Source organism: Fopius arisanus, unplaced genomic scaffold, assembly GCF_000806365.1.
Source record: "Fopius arisanus strain USDA-PBARC FA_bdor unplaced genomic scaffold, ASM80636v1 scaffold00044, whole genome shotgun sequence".
Lineage (NCBI taxonomy): Eukaryota > Metazoa > Arthropoda > Insecta > Hymenoptera > Braconidae > Fopius > Fopius arisanus.
In genome coordinates, this window is record NW_011887783.1 from 939,507 (window position 1) to 955,611 (window position 16,105).

General features: G+C 39.6%; 3 protein-coding genes across 3 annotated transcripts; 1 reads left to right on the plus strand and 2 right to left on the minus strand.

The window, feature by feature from the left end:
• The first annotated feature begins 4,147 nt into the window (after window positions 1-4,147).
• Window positions 4,148-7,227, plus strand: nAChRalpha2 (nicotinic acetylcholine receptor alpha2). Its single transcript, XM_011305780.1, has 7 exons — window positions 4,148-4,849; window positions 4,909-4,953; window positions 5,144-5,253; window positions 5,347-5,527; window positions 5,593-6,280; window positions 6,474-6,694; window positions 6,807-7,227. Exons 1-7 carry the CDS (start codon window positions 4,670-4,672, stop codon window positions 7,026-7,028), a joined length of 1,647 nt encoding a protein of 548 aa, XP_011304082.1. The 5' UTR covers window positions 4,148-4,669; the 3' UTR covers window positions 7,029-7,227.
• Window positions 7,228-7,231: 4 nt separating this feature from the next.
• On the minus strand, window positions 7,232-12,739 carry LOC105267134 (lipopolysaccharide-induced tumor necrosis factor-alpha factor homolog). The gene is made up of 4 exons (XM_011305781.1): window positions 12,332-12,739; window positions 9,262-9,522; window positions 7,882-8,134; window positions 7,232-7,775 (listed from the first exon to the last, which is right to left on the minus strand). The coding sequence occupies exons 2-4, from the start codon at window positions 9,443-9,445 to the stop codon at window positions 7,637-7,639; spliced, it is 576 nt and encodes a 191-aa protein (XP_011304083.1). The 5' UTR covers window positions 9,446-9,522; window positions 12,332-12,739; the 3' UTR covers window positions 7,232-7,636.
• Window positions 12,740-13,010: 271 nt separating this feature from the next.
• Window positions 13,011-16,007, minus strand: LOC105267135 (phosphate-regulating neutral endopeptidase). Its single transcript, XM_011305782.1, has 8 exons — window positions 15,920-16,007; window positions 15,686-15,790; window positions 15,346-15,591; window positions 14,845-15,056; window positions 14,633-14,785; window positions 13,799-14,567; window positions 13,484-13,734; window positions 13,011-13,385 (listed from the first exon to the last, which is right to left on the minus strand). The coding sequence occupies exons 1-8, from the start codon at window positions 15,969-15,971 to the stop codon at window positions 13,047-13,049; spliced, it is 2,127 nt and encodes a 708-aa protein (XP_011304084.1). The 5' UTR covers window positions 15,972-16,007; the 3' UTR covers window positions 13,011-13,046.
• Between the last annotated feature and the right edge of the window lie 98 nt (window positions 16,008-16,105).

Genomic DNA, 16,105 nt, shown 5'->3' on the forward strand with positions numbered 1-16,105 from the left:
AAATTTTGCTACGAGGATTGAACATTTTAATTGGTCGTCCTTGATTCGGAGAATAATTAAGGAGAAATGGTTTTTTAAATTATTTTTCCACCAATGCAACCGGTTGTCGGGCATTTTTTAATTTTCATCTCTCCTCATTAATAAAATGTACAAATAATTGTGTTGAGCTCAAAACTCGTTATGAATATTATTGAAAATTTAATTGTTTTGTTTATTATTTTCAAGTTTTTTTTTATTATATTCAATTGAATACTTGAGATGCAAACTATTAGCCGAAAAAATCGAGGTAAATGTTGGGGTAAATGGGGTAATGTTTTTCAAATGCGGAAACTTGAAATTTCCAGAGTAATTTCCTGGTCGCCTGTTAGATCGTGTGACGTTGTATTTGCTTCTTCACTTTATTTAGAAAATTTGTTGATGGTAGCCTCCTACATGAGGCATGGGTTATCGACTGGTGGGTCGACTGAAGCCAAGTGACAAATTGCCCCTGTTTTCCACAACAAGAGAGAGCGAGAGCCTCAGGAGAGATGCTAAGGGGATGATGGTAAAAGAGGGGTGAAGAGAAAACTTAAGGCTGTTACTACGATGAGATTGGCCCCTCAGAGAAAACTCCATTAATTTCAAACCTTCACGTGCTCTCATTCTGTCCCTTTCGTCTTCTTTCATCCCTCCAGTCTCTCGCATGAGAGAAAAAAAAATACCGCATCCCTCTGTTCAACCCCATTCCCACTCACCCTTGGATTAATCGAATCGATAATGCGAGATTACGCTCTTAACTCTCAACTGATCTAGAAGACAAGTAACGAGTTGAACAGTATGTCTCGGTCAATCTTATCGCGAAGAAAAAATTTCTCCACCCAAAAAAAAATTTCTCCAATATTCCACCACCTGCAACCAAAAAAATCGCTTTTCATTCCGGTACTTGTACAACAATTTATTGATTAATTATTGATTTTCTTTTGTGTAAGAATTTTTTATCGTCAATTTGACGGTGAGACACCTTTAAAAAATTTTACAAAAAAAAAAAATTAAAAATACATTTAAATAAATAAATTTATTTATATTTCATTCTCGATAAATATCGGTGATAACTCGATTTATCACAATTCTAATAACAATTACGAATATTTTAAGGTCAACTATAAATTACAGAGAAATCACGTAAAAACCCATGCACTTGCAATTATCGAATCGAACAAGATCACGTTCGGGAATGAAAAGTGTGGTGTCGCAGTGAGATTATCGGACTTGTTGAGAATCGAGTAATCGATTGGTCGTTCTCACTTGCTCTTCCGAGTTTCACGTCCACACCCCGACACTATAAAATTCCTCCAGCTCAAGTGAGAAAACAGAATTAAATAACGCAAGTGTATAAAGTCCCTTTTTCGTGAATGAAAGGAAGAGCAATATATTTTCCTTAAAAAAAAAATCGCGGGAACCGTAAATATTTCAAAAACCAGAGATGACAGTTTACCATTTAAGGGTAGGTTCAGAGCTCGTGGTGGTGCCACACCCAGGATTCAACAAGAGCAAGAGCTTCCATGCATTTTCATGGCTTTGCGTGGAGGATTTGCACGTGGAGCGCTTTCAAAGTGGAGTCCACCCCCAAAGGATTCACCGAGAAATCCTATTTCCTTGTAAATCCGTTCTCCATCAGTTCCATCATATTTATTTCCCTAAAAAACGATAGCTGACATCAAACTTTCTATTTAATCTTACGATCAAGCCTCGCCTGCCATTTTCCAAAATAATATTTCCCACAGATACTCGAACTTCGAGTCAAAAAAAGAAATTGCAAGCCTAAATGGTCGACTCGATGAGCAACTCATCAACTCAGGAATAATTCATCCGACACCGTGACATTTTCGGTGTGCGAGCGCTCGGGCATGGCTGGGAATTTCAAATACAAGGGAAATACGGCAATAATTTCTCACGAGGGGAAAATTGAACGGCATGTCTATACAACTCGGTATATTTATACGAATGGAATGTATATGTTCGGAATATCAGCAGCAGAGAGTCGAAATATTCGACGTTGCCCGAGGCACGGTGTGTCCGAAAACGAAATTCCTAGAATGCTTCGTTATAGTTAGCATTCCAGACAAGTATGTCTGACTGGAGTCGTTGGTTCGGGTTCGATGTCGCGGTTAGCGATAACGCATCATCCACCAGATCCAAACAATCCAATCCAAACATTCCTGCTGTCTCCACTTTCAGGATAGATTGATATTGCACATCAAACTCGAATTTTCCACTTTGTCACTCTTCATTCACCTTGGGGCACCGGAAGTGGCGTCACTTGCTTTCTCAGTATTTACCAAAAATATCGCTCTCGACGAACTCTCGAGTGGATGATCCTGGTGACTGACGACGCGGTGGAACGAGAGATACGACACCCACGAGACCATATCCACCTTTTTCCCTTTAACTCTGCCATCTGCTGCATTTGGGAATCGCTTGCCAAAATGCACCTGAAACATTTCGGGGGCTTAAAATATTTCAAGTTTGTATGAAAGCTCATGCATTTCCGAGTATCTCGAAATCCCCTATTTATTTTTCGCGGGGTAAATGATAAATTTCCTGACAATCTGTTCACAAAAATGTAGAGCAGGGGGTGAGCGATGATTATTTCATTACAACTGGAATAGAATAATTATGCGACATTATTACGAATATTATTATGAGACGTCGCGTGAAGTGAAGTCGACGAAGGGCGGGGTCGACGTACCGCAGGGGCGCAAATGCATAAACCTGGTGAGTACATGGGGTTGGGAAAACTCGAGTCATTCTGCCGTCTCCATTTCCTCGCGTAAGATAAGCTCAAATCTCATTAAACCTTGTTGTTGCTGTTGATGACTATTGCAGCGACATATCACTCCAGTCTGTCAGTCCCACCGGGACAATAATCACTGCGATGGTCTTCGGAGGAATTCCCCGGTGACGTCTCAGCCGTACTTTTCTTTCCTGAATTAAAAAATTCAAGGGCTTATTGAAATAAAATCAATAGATATATTTTTTCATGCGAGATAAATCTGTTTTCACACTCGAACCGCTGAAAAAAAAATACTCGCATGAAAAACGTCTGCCCTGTTAATTTTTATAATTCTCCATTCTCCCTCAAATTATCCCACTGTTTACTCGTGGCAGCTCTACGTTGTGCTCATTCCAACCGACACCCTCGCATCTCTCTATTTTAATTTCTGAAACTGGGTGACGACATGGAAAAAAAAACATTCGGCAAAATACAAATGATAATTTTCCAGTTTGCACTCAACGAAAAGTTGTAAATTTCATCTGCTTTACGGGGTAGCTGTAGGAAAGTGGAATCCTGAAGCATTAGCGTCAGGCACTGGTGTTTTCACCTGTGAGTTCACGTTGAAGAAACCCACGGGTATTACACGGCACTGAAAAAACGGCATACGCTAGGAAAAATGGTAATATTCCCACACAATTTAGGGGTTGAAAAAAAAAATCCAATGAAGAACGTGCGTGCGCATTTTCTTCGAGTGTATTATATTTATTGGAGGGTAGTTACCCCAGAACGTGCGGTCAGACAAATCCTCTCTCACCTTCCCACCCCCTTTGTCGCCCCCAAAATAATTCATTTCCCTCCCCCGCCCCGTCCTATCGTGTCTCTAGATCCACCAGACATGCAAAATTTACTTTAGATAATTGAATTTCCAAATTTTCCCGGCTTTCCCGATCAATTGGGACGTTTTACCACCCCCTAAATTCAAGATATATCGATAGCTGTATAAATAATTTATTTTCAATTTTTTATTTGCGTTTGAAAATTGAATTCCACGAATTTTCGATTGAAGGTATTTAATGGCGATTGTTCATAACCGCGAGAATTGTCAAAATTCAAAAAGTTGTACGAAGAAAAATTATTCTGTATCCACAAACAAATTTTTTGCAGAGGTCAACAGTGCATGGTTAACAAAAAAAATAGGAGAATATATGAAACAGTAAAAATATCGTAACCCGAGACGACGCGTCTCCTGGACCAACGATCGGAGCCTGCGCTTGCAAACAAAACATTATATCAATAATACGCATGTCTGTATCGATCATTCCCCTACTCTAGGGGATGTCTAGATGACTGGCGCGTTACCCTCACCCACCGTCAGCAGTGGTCCATCGACCGAGCAGTCCATGTCACTTCCGCTTGTATATCTCTGCGCTTTATCCCCGACGCGATGAAAAATCTCCTCAATTTTAATGGAATCATCAGGAACCTAGACTAAGACACGGAATGACTATTGAATCTGTCCAGAACAGAGCCGAATGAAACTCTTTCAGACAGTTGCGTGAAAGTGATCCAATAAATAATTAATTGTACCAACGATGAGTGAAATTCATTGTGATTTTTATAATGTCAAGCAGATAATTCTCAACAGATCGTGATCAAGCAACAGGTCTGGGACAACTGGTTCAAGTACCGACGAGTGGAGATCACAACAGGACCAACCGATCCTTCAGCAGACAGCACTTTAAATGCAAAGCGATTTCAATGACAGATGGAATTTTTATGAGTGGAAACAATCAAACGCTCTGTAATTTGTGGTGAGGATAAACCACTTGGAGAATAACTAGTGCAAGTTGTGCATCTGGCTCAATCAGAGGAGTATTGTTGGTCAATTGATTGTGAGCATAAGCAGCTGTAACAATGAAAATGGAATTATTTATTCTGTTGGGGATTGTCAGCACTTGCTGGGGAAACCCCGACGCGAAGAGACTCTATGATGATCTCCTGTCGAATTATAATAGACTCATTAGGCCGGTGTCCAATAACACGGATATTGTTGTCGTCAAGTTGGGACTGAGGCTCTCACAACTCATCGATCTTGTAAGTCCATTATATGATTTAATCGCTGAACCCGCGAATGAAGTCTCTCTTTTTTTCAGAACCTGAAGGATCAGATCCTGACAACTAACGTCTGGCTGGACCATGTGAGGATGCTGTTACCAGGTTGATTGATTGTCATGGGATTTTTGGAAGGAGCAAAACCGGTTAAATAATCCCCAACAAATCTTATGAAGATCCTTTTCGTTGGCTTTCATAAAATCTCATGACGGTCACACCACGCCCTCTCGAAAGCACCAGGAACAATCTCTCAGTGTAATATCTTGATGATTTCAGGAATGGGAGGACCACAAGTTCCGCTGGGATCCCTCAGAATACGGTGGAGTAACCGAACTTTACGTCCCCAGCGAGCACATATGGCTCCCCGACATTGTTCTCTACAACAAGTGAGTTAAATCTCAATTACCCTGGAAAATCCATAAAGTTCTGAAGCGCTGGTTTGTAACTAGATTACTTTAATTATGCTATGACTCACCAAGTGCGGACGGTGAATACGGAATAACAACGATGACAAAGGCTATCCTACATCACAATGGACGAGTGGTTTGGGCGCCTCCAGCCATCTTCAAATCTTCATGCGAGATCGATGTCCGGTACTTTCCATTTGACCAGCAGACTTGCTTCATGAAGTTCGGCTCTTGGACGTACGACGGATTTCAGGTAGAGCAGAGTTGATACCTTAATATCTTAATTAACTGGTGAACTGATCCTGTCGATTCCTTCAGATCGATCTGAAGCACATCAACCAGGAAGGCGGGAATAAAGTGGACGTTGGTATAGATCTTCGTGAGTACTACCCGAGTGTTGAATGGGATATCTTGGGCGTCCCAGCAGAGCGTCACGAAAAATTTTACCCGTGTTGCCTGCAGCCCTATCCTGATATCTTCTTCAACATCTCCCTCCGTCGAAAAACCCTCTTCTACACGGTGAATCTCATAGTTCCCTGCGTCAGCATCTCGTGGCTGTCGATCTTGGCATTCTACTTGCCAGCCGACTCCGGGGAGAAAATCGCCCTCTGCATCAATATCCTTCTCTCCCAAACCATGTTCTTCCTTCTCATATCCGAGATCATACCCTCGACTTCATTAGCATTACCCCTCCTCGGGAAATATCTCTTGTTTACGATGGTATTGGTCGGGCTATCGGTTGTTGTGACCATCATAATATTGAACGTTCATTACCGCAAGCCAAGCACCCACAAGATGGCACCCTGGATCAGGAAGATATTCATACGGAGATTGCCGAAGCTGTTGCTGATGCGAGTGCCTGATGATTTGCTCAATGATCTCGCCGCTCATAAAATATATGGCAGGGGTAAACCGGGGAAGAAGACGAAATTCGAGGACGCCATATCGGCGGCCATGCGCTCGCCTTCGGTGATGAGTTCACCAGAGTCCGTCAGGCATCGGCCAGGTGACTTCAAAAAATTAAATTGTTTTTTCGATAAATTATTGAAAACATTTCTTTTAATGAAATTACACATTCCAAGAAAAAAATGCACGCATCGAGTTGAAAAAAAAAACATTTTCTATTTTCTATTTTCATTTTCAACAATTTCATAATTTTTCTATGTTATATATTATTTTTTATTAAATTCTGTTGATAGGGTGCAATGGACTTCATCAGACATCAGCGACCAACAGATTTCTGAACAGCTTGGAACAGGGAATGAGCGCTTATAATGGACTGCCCACCGTCATGTCAGGACTCGATGAATCCATGAGCGATGTAGCTCCAAAGAAAAAATATCCCTTCGAGCTCGAGAAGGCGCTGCATAATGTCATGTTTATTCAACATCATATCCAACGGCAGGACGAATTCAACGCGGCAAGTACTCTCATAAATTAAAGCACTAAAGACAGAGTAATGAATTTTATCGGTCGTATAAAATGAAATTGAAGTTATTTTTATTGAAGATTTGGACGGTTTTCCATTTCAGGAGGATCAAGACTGGGGATTTGTTGCAATGGTTCTAGATCGTCTTTTCCTCTGGATCTTCGCGATAGCATCAATAGCCGGCACATTTGCCATTCTCTGTGATGCTCCAGCTCTCTACGACACAACGAAACCCATCGACACTAAATTCTCATCGGTGTTGAGGCAGCAATTCCTCCCCCACAACCCAAACTTATTCAAGAATCTAATGCAGCCCGACGCCTAGTGCTAAATCCCACGATAAAACTGAATATTCGCGTAATCTCTGCAGTATTTTGCTCGTTGATCTGTATCTAAGGAATTTTTGACTTTATATAAAAGCGAGAGTCGTTAAGTCTTAAAGGTAATTCAATCGATTGTTGCAATTAGTTATCAATGCAATTTTATCTTGTAAGGGAATAAAGTGACGTCAAATTTTTTCATTGAAAATATATTCCTAATGTGTATTTATTATATTTAACATATATTCATTCATACATTTTCATGGATCATCTATGGAACAGGTATTATGATTTACACATTTAATATTCGATACGATTTGATAATCTCTCGTAACAATTTTTAGCTTCATCTGGAGGTAATATAACGCCTCGAGATGGCTATCGGGAAGACTTCGTTCTAGATGACGAAGAATCTCAAAGTAACCCCCAACAAACTTGATAAATCAGTAATAAAAAAAGCTAATAACAAGTAGTCTTTTGAAAAAATAATAGAAATAATCTGGAGACGAAAAATTAGGTGTTGCTGTCAACAGCTGTCACTTAAATGCGACTCACGAAGACATTGATTACAAAATCGTTATTGATCCACCTGCGTGAGTTCAGTTCTAGAGTATTAAACTCTGACCGCCATGAGTCTTCTTGAGGGCTCGAAGCCTTTCCAGGTACCGATGCACATTTTGCACCTGGGGCAGAAGTGATGAACTGACATGAAGGCACTCATACAGTAAGGGAGACACGAACACAGACAACATCTGGAATAATTAAAAATAAGGTGAATGAATTTTCCGCAGCTTTACCGTGTTAACAATTTTTTTTTAGAAAAAAAAACAGGAAGTGCATGTTAAGCCTGAGAATTACCCAAGAACACAGAGAATGAGACAGCAGACATGTGCCATGGGTTGATGATCTGATACCGTGGAGGTTTTGATGTCAGCCATGCACAATGGGCACTGCATCTTCACAGGCCCAGGTCCCAGGGCGTAGGACCCAGGGCCCCGGACCACCCGCACCTCCGAAGTTATTGGATAAGACGGAGGTGCAGTATACGGTGGATCGTATGCATCCGTTGCATCGGTTTGTGGTCTGGGCATATGCACCGTGGGTTGAACAACTGAAAATTAATTTCACTCAGTGAAGACTATTGGCAAAAAAAAATTATTCCTCATGATTATGAACATGAAAAATCCGTTACATATGTGGGACCGTTTAAAATTGTATTTGTTAATTAAAAATCAAGTGCAGTCCCCATGTTCAAGCGCTTGATTACGCACGCCGATAAATAAGAGGAAAAAAAAATTACGCGAGCTGTCTGGTATCGCTGACGAAGGCGAAGAGTTCAATATCAGTTGAATGGAGATAACTCGTCCTATCTCCAATTCGATACGTCATCCAACTGTCACCGATTTTTGACGACGATAACAGCCATTCATACAGCATGCGTCAAGTGGATTTTTCCAAGTGTTATTTATTTTTTTAATGTTAATCGCAGCGTTGAGGGGACATAATGAAGTTGTTTTATGGGCGAGGAGTCTCGTGTATTAGATCAGGTGAATCGATGCTAATGCTCGATGATAAACTCAGGATTGTGAAACAAGATCGTAAATCAAAATTAATGAAGGGGGTTTTACGATTCTGGAAAATCGAATGATGATTTGTTGCAGGATGTTCAGGGGGAGAGTGTTGTTCTTCACTTGCCCATGTCGGCAGACTATTTTTATTGTGAAGGCTTTCAAAAGGGTAATTTGTGATTAAATTTCTCATTCGGATCAATTAATTCTTTCACTATTATCATCTCCAAAAGTGAAATTAAAATTCTGGAAAGTGATAAAATTAACTTTAAATTAAAAAATAACGATTGGAAGATAGATTTACAAATAATGATTATCACGAAGTCATTCTTTTCTGAATATGCTATTCACCAGTCGGCGCTGTATTTTAAATAATTAATTAATTAATTAATTCGCATATGAAACATTTTTTCGTCACATTTCATATTTATTTAATTGCTATTTAACAATTCTTTGGTACCGTTCATCTGGATGTTTTTCAGGGGGGACATTCAATCGTTTGCCAATCGACTTGTTGAATGAATAAATATTGATCAATTATTATTGACAAAAAAATGAATGAGATATTATTGACGTGGAAGTGACAGGTAAATTGGAAAGTCCCCCTGTGAAAAAAGAGATTTGTAACAAAGCGTAAAGTTTAAATATTGAATTGATAGAAAACACTTACAGGGAGTGGGGACGGCTACCCGGGGAATGGCCTGTGGATACGATGTGACATTGATCGATGAGTTTGTCATCCCCATCGACTGGGCAATGGCTTCCTCATAGGATGGTGGTAGTGCTGTTGGTGAGGGTGGAGGTGCAGTCGGTGCTGGCTCCGATGTTGACATTGTCGATTGATTTTTTTCCATCTCTATGCCATCAATATTTCACCAGAATTATCGCTGAACATTTCCATTATTTATTCATCCCGATAGGATTCAAATACCTGAAATAATATAATGTTCATCAGGCAAAAAATTATTTCACGATACCTCAAAAATAAAATCATCTGAATCAATTAAATGACGGGTTTAAAAATTCTTCACTTGTTTTTTTAATAATATATTATATTTTTTTAATAAAACAATGAAATTGTATATGACTGGACAAAATTCAATGGTGAATCAAAATAGGGAATGACAGTGAAGATAATGTAATCTGATGTTTATTGAGAATAGTGAAAATTTTTTATTTCAAAGGACTAGACAATATTCCTCTTTGAAATAAAAAAATTGAATGAAATCTCTAGAAGATTCGATAAGACTCAGGGTCGAATCGTCACGATGCGAAAGCCTTGCGGTTTTAACGACGAAAAACTCAGCGATAAGAAACATCGCGTCGATATACCAATAAAAAATGTCACTGAATATTTATTAATTTTATATCAGTAAAGATACTGGAGGTTGAACGGGTCAAATAAGAAAACACATGCGATCTGTGAGCGACTCAATTTTCTGTCACCTTGAAATTATTTTTCCACCAAATACTAATCATGAGAGATAATCCAAGTATTTAATCATGATTTCCCCAATCAGCACTGGATCAATTAATTGCAGAAGAAAATTCGAGAAGGAATTTTACTGCGCAGGAAGTAAAAGTGTGTGACCTACGACAAATTCGTTTTATCAGTCTGATAAAACCGGTTCACCAATAAAAAATAAATAATGTCTTGGGGTTTTGAGTATTCCAGAAATGTCCGAAATAGCGAGACATCCTCCTCAAGTTCCTAAAAATAGATGAGACATTTACCCATCACCTGATCTGTCATGACATCAAATGATATCTCCGGAATGACACGAGAATTACCTTCAATTATCCTCGCAGTCAGACCGAAGTAAACACCGGTTCAACGAGTAATAAAAATATTTACAATTATTATCTCGAATTAACCAGAAGTGCCACGATAAAAAGAAAAAAAAATGTACATCCAGATAATTTGTAATTGGTCTTGTTTAATCTAAAAAAATAAAGAAACTAAATAAAACATAATATTGTGCCAAATCATTAACAAACCTCAGATCTTTTGTAACATTTTTTATCACCTTTTTTTATGTCAAAAGATAACATTCATAACTGTAAAATATGTACGCGTAATAAATACATAATGAATAATATATTTTCATACGAATATATTGATCGGTAATTGTGTGGTAATCTCTCAGAGAAATTGGTCCCAATGGTGTCAAATAATTTAAAATGTCTTGATCGTTTCCATATCCGGTGATCCCCTCAAGTTATCAACTCCTGGGAAGGGAGTGCAAGTACCTAATAAATCACTCAAGTAAAGCGTAACGAGTTGTGAATGAAATCGACCTGTGAGTCAATGCAAAAAATAAACGACAAATACCCTCTATTACCGGTATTCGAGGTACACCATGGGCTCTCATTGGTTGTACATATGTGCGTTACTTACGTCATTTCAAAACTCGTATGCGAATAGAAAGCCAGTCGATAGTTATGTAATTATCGGTTAACGTGCTCTGTTATTTCGAGTACCTTTTAAAATTTAACGAGTGAAGACATTCAATTTTTTCATTCGCAATTGTCCTAGTTTCTGGTGAATTACCCGAACACTGTTTATTACCTTCGGAGGTCATTAATTGACACTTTTTATATCAATTTTTTGCATTTGATTAATGATTCCGCGAGGATATGAGTAATTATCTATTTGGTATTTGAGTACAAGGACGAGTCCAGACAAAAAAAATATTTATTTTTCACTGACAACCTTGATTTTTCCATTGCTCATGCGGAGTTATCACCTGATGAGTGTCACATCATTAAAATTCTCGTGGTCAGTGGAAAAAAAAATGAATTGCCACCAAAACTGCTAATTTGTCGTCACGAAGTAAAAATAGTAACATCAGTGATCAGGTAAGCATTCCGTCTATTTATGGCAAATGAGAAATGTAATGAAGGATCCCCAGGTAGTGGTTTGATATCAAATACCCAGAGATTGTCTGTGACTCAGTAAATTCACTCGTTTGTCCTTTTTTCTCATCGAGTTGTCGATTGACGTTGATGTTTGTAATGTGTACGCCACTATCATTGTAATGACCCCGTGATTCACTTTTTTCATTGATAATAAAAAAAAAGGACGCATGTCTGACGCAGTCTTTTTGAAATTATGGATCTATCGGTGTTGTTAATTCGCGGCAAGAATTTCTTCCTCATCGCTACGAAAATTGAGGATTATCGGACAGTCTGAGACACGCATGACGGCAATGGATAAACATGTGATTTCAATCACGTGTTTTAATTCCGTGTAAACTTTCACTCAATTGATGGATCAAATGGTTTGTAATCCCCGGAAGCGACAGCCTGAATATTCATCAATTGATCAATTCAATCAAAGAAATTGATTCAATAAAAATGTCGAAACAATCACTCACGAAAAAATCACGAATAAATAAAAAATGGAAAAATACATCTCGAATTTTCCCTTTCTCAAAAATTGAAGCCCCAAAATTTTTATTTATTCTCTTTTTTTTTCACAACATTCTAGTCTTTTTATTTACAAATTACAACCCTTGATGCCGCCCCTGAGAAATCGCGGGCAGGGCCCGACGATTCGTCCCTGCAATTCCTTATTGATTTCCCTCGAAATAAAAACAATTCTCCAGGAAAATATTCAACCACGAAAAGCCCCAGAACACCAGTAATTTTAACTGCTAATCGATGAAAAGTCAAGAAGCCTTGACATTGAAAAAAAAAAGTAATAAAAAGCACCTGTGCAGCTAAACAGTCGCCATTACCTTCAGTATTGATCAGCAGGTTTTGATTTCCACGAATTAAAGTCCAATGCACCTGTCCAGATATTTAGCTGATTCAACAGTTCAGAAATAAAACGTGTAGAAATAAAACTGAACGCGGAAAATCGGAGCGTGAATGATGTTGCATCACATTCGAAAGAATGGAAACTAAACGGAGGAGGTTCCCCCGGGCGACCGATTAAACAGTGAAAGTCGGTGTTGAGACGAAAACCGACTCTATCACGGATTTCTCCTCATCCGGTGGAATTGACGGTTTATCATTTTTATTTTCCATTCGATTTTTAATCGTTTTAGGAAATTTATTCGGTTACGGTGATATTCCTGGGATTGATTTGAGTTTAAAGTGCGCGGGAATGAGAGATACGTCCTCTCCGAGTCAAATCACGTGCGCGACTGGCACAACTGACACATTAGCAAAATTCTAGTGCTCCGAAGTGGGGACTAAACCTTTACCTCCGATGATCTGTCATGTATTGACATCAGCTATGAGGTTTCACCATAGCTTTCGCCTCGGAGAAAAATATTTGTTCCCTGAATGAATTTCTGGTATTATTTCTGATCGAATGTCACGACATTTTTCTCTTTTTTATAAATCTGTAATAAGCATGAGCGTAATCGCATGTCCAATAAATAAATTACATCGTCAATTATTATAAGTCTTATGAAATGAGGTTTATTTTTTGGTGAAATACAGAAATCACCAGACAGTACATTTTTTCTGAGGATTCATGGTGGATCCCGCAGGACATTTAAAGTCCTGGGAGAACTCCGGAATATTGGAGAGCGCTCCTAAAATACGAAATTCCGCAGGACTATGAACTCCACTGGAGATATCTGACTTGAGTATCTCAGGTCGATAAGATGTACACCAGAATTGAGCTGTACTTATCCAGAGCATTTGATTGGGGGTAAACTGGACCCCCGAGGGCACCTGCTCCTGGCCATTTCGTGCAGACCAGTCCTTGTAAGCTCTGTACGCCGCCTTAAAACCCCCATTATCCGCTATATTCTCTCCCTGAGTTCTTTTCCCATCGATCTAAAAAAAAAATACGAATTCACTATTGGATTCCCTGTGAGAATTTTCCTCAATCGCAATTTTCCTCCCTTCGATGATCAATTCCAATGAATTGTTACCTTCATCCCAACTTCTTTGGCTGTGTACCCTCCGTACTGATCGATGATGCATTGAGCTTTAGCATTATATTTTTGCAGAGTGGCAGGTTCCCACCAATCAACTAGACTCCCCTCTTTATCAAATTTTCGACCTTGATGATCAAATCCGTGAGTGATCTCGTGGCCAATGACACTCCCGATGGCACCGTAATTCATGTACTTGGGGCGATCACTTCCGAATGCTATGCCCTGAAGAATTCCAGCAGGAATGCCTGAAACGGTTAATCATAATAATTAATTCGGATTTCCCCAGTTTCTCTTTGCTCGATAACTCACTAATAGTGTTGATGCTGACGTAATATCCAGCATTGGCCTCAGCAGCGTTGTGAATCGCCCAGGTGTCGTCGATCGGTTTATTCAGTCCCCCAAACTGGCGATTGGCATCAAAAATAGCAATCTTCAGGATTCCGTCCAGAAAGTCATTGCCATCGAACTCCAGCCCCTTGTGATACTCCTCCAGTTTACGATCATCAAGAAGTTCGTCGGGATATCCTACATTGGTGTGCATGGAGGTGGCCTTCTGCATGGCATTCGCCTTGGTCTTGGGGTCCATCCAGTCGACACTCTGCAGCATCTCGATGAACTGCTTTTTGATATTGTCGACTAGCTCCATTGCACTCCTCTTGGACTCCTTGTTGAAGTTCCTTCGAACGTAGAGTGCACCAACGCTCACAGGAAGCTGCGTCGAGACAATCTCCATGCATTCTTTCCACCGATCTCCCATTCCTGTCCTGCCCTCAATCACTGTCAGCCACTCAAGATGTCGTGCTCTTGCATCGTGATTCAGATAATTAATTACAGATTCCACGGCTGTCCACATTATGTAGTTGGCTTGGGTCTTCTTTGGTGTCAGCTTCATCAAGTCGACGAACTGCCTGATGTATCCTGGTGCCTGCACGATCACCACATGATCGTCTCTCACGCTGGTGCCAGGCGGCAGCATGTGGCTGATGTAATCCTTCCAGGGGATGCTGGGGTACATCTCGGACAGTTGGGTAATCAACATTGGGTTGTAGGAACTCCCGAGTTCAGGCTCCTCTGCTATCTAATCATAGGATTGGTCAGGGGTGATATTTTTCATCTCCAATTTGGTTTAATTTCGACAATTACCTGAGACAATTCAATCTCGAGTTTGGCTGCATCGTGTAGCTGCTCCTCAGCCACATCTCGTTTAGCTCCAAGCAATACTGCGATGTTCACCATCAAGCTGTGGTATTCCTGCATGTAATCATGCCCTCCAATTCTCAGGACAGGTCCGTCCAACTGAAAAGTACAAGGTACATTCGCAACATCAACTTTCAATTGATTTCACATCAACGTACATGGAGGAGTCGGTTCTTGCTGTTTTTCATATCCGGCGAGACGGACAGACGGAAGAAGAAATTGAAGGGGTACCCGAGCTGCCGGAGTTTGTAAGTTGCTTGGGTCCACTCGAAACCTTGTTCATTCCAGGAGTTACCCTCCAGCACTGGCCATCCCCCGAGTTTCTTCAGGTCACCGAGGACTCGCTTCAAACCTTGCTCTTCAATAGCCGCTGAAAGCCATAAATTTTTTTTTTTTATATAGGATGTGTCCGGGAGGCATCCAATCTCCAAATCCAATAAAATATATAAATCAATCAATCGATCGATCTGATAAATTCAAAAACGTCTCAACGACATGCTCTCCTGTTTATCATGTTTTTCATGTTTATTCTAAAATTCATCTTTGATCTGTTCTTCATCTTCAACTATTGATTGAAGCCTATTCAAGATATCAAATAAATTTTATCAAAGATCGGTATCGAATCCATTCACCGAATTTTTCTCTTCCCGAAGACTTACGAATATTCATGCATGATTTGTACAAATTCTTGGCCAGCTTGAAGGTTCTGAGCTCCGATGAAGGACTGGGCTGCTCCAAAGTGGTCTTCAGCTGCTCCTGAATTTTGTCAGTAAGAATACTGAAGCTGTTCACGTCCACTAGATCTTCAGGGATCACCGTGTCCTTCAACCATTTACCGCAGGCAAATCTGTAGAAATCGTCACACGGCTTCACCGATCGGTCCATTCTGTTCAGCGCATTTGAAACTGAAAAAAAGAAACGAGAAAACAAATCGACGTGTATCAATTTTTTATAGCAAATTCCGATGTATTGATTATTTCGTTCGATCGATCGATTTACCCGCGCTATTATAAGTTTGAGCCTTGCTGGCACCATCTGGGGCACTCAAAAGATCATCGATCAAATTAGGAGGCGCTTCTTCTACGAATGGCAGCATTTCGACTTCTATTCCAGAAAAATATTAAAATAATTTGTTTAATAATAATAATATTAAACCGATGAGGGTATATGTGGAATACGTAAGATAGTCATACTAATTATTTTATTGTTGTTAATAATAATAACTTAGGGTACCTTGTAGCATCACACTTGAAATTATAAGGACATATTTTAGTAACAAATACATTGCGCATTGGTGTATGACTTGAAAAATTTTTTAATCTTCTGGAAACTCCTTGAAACTTTTGCAATATATAGTCCAACTAATCGCACGACTGGGACATAAAATTTTATTTCACACAACAATACGTTTTCCGGGTT

Coding starts and splice junctions, on each gene's coding strand:
- nAChRalpha2 (XM_011305780.1), top strand. CDS start 4,670: ATGAAAATGGAATTATTTATTCTGTTGGGGATTGTCAGCACTTGCTGG. Junction 4,954..5,143: donor CTAACGTCTGGCTGGACCAT/GTGAGGATGCTG, acceptor TGATGATTTCAG/GAATGGGAGGACCACAAGTT. Junction 6,695..6,806: donor GGCAGGACGAATTCAACGCG/GCAAGTACTCTC, acceptor TTTCCATTTCAG/GAGGATCAAGACTGGGGATT.
- LOC105267134 (XM_011305781.1), bottom strand. CDS start 9,445: ATGGAAAAAAATCAATCGACAATGTCAACATCGGAGCCAGCACCGACT. Junction 8,135..9,261: donor GGTAGCCGTCCCCACTCCCT/GTAAGTGTTTTC, acceptor ATTAATTTTCAG/TTGTTCAACCCACGGTGCAT. Junction 7,776..7,881: donor CTCATTCTCTGTGTTCTTGG/GTAATTCTCAGG, acceptor TAATTATTCCAG/ATGTTGTCTGTGTTCGTGTC.
- LOC105267135 (XM_011305782.1), bottom strand. CDS start 15,971: ATGTATTTGTTACTAAAATATGTCCTTATAATTTCAAGTGTGATGCTA. Junction 15,592..15,685: donor TCAAACTTATAATAGCGCGG/GTAAATCGATCG, acceptor TCTTTTTTTCAG/TTTCAAATGCGCTGAACAGA. Junction 13,735..13,798: donor CGTCAGCATCAACACTATTA/GTGAGTTATCGA, acceptor TAACCGTTTCAG/GCATTCCTGCTGGAATTCTT.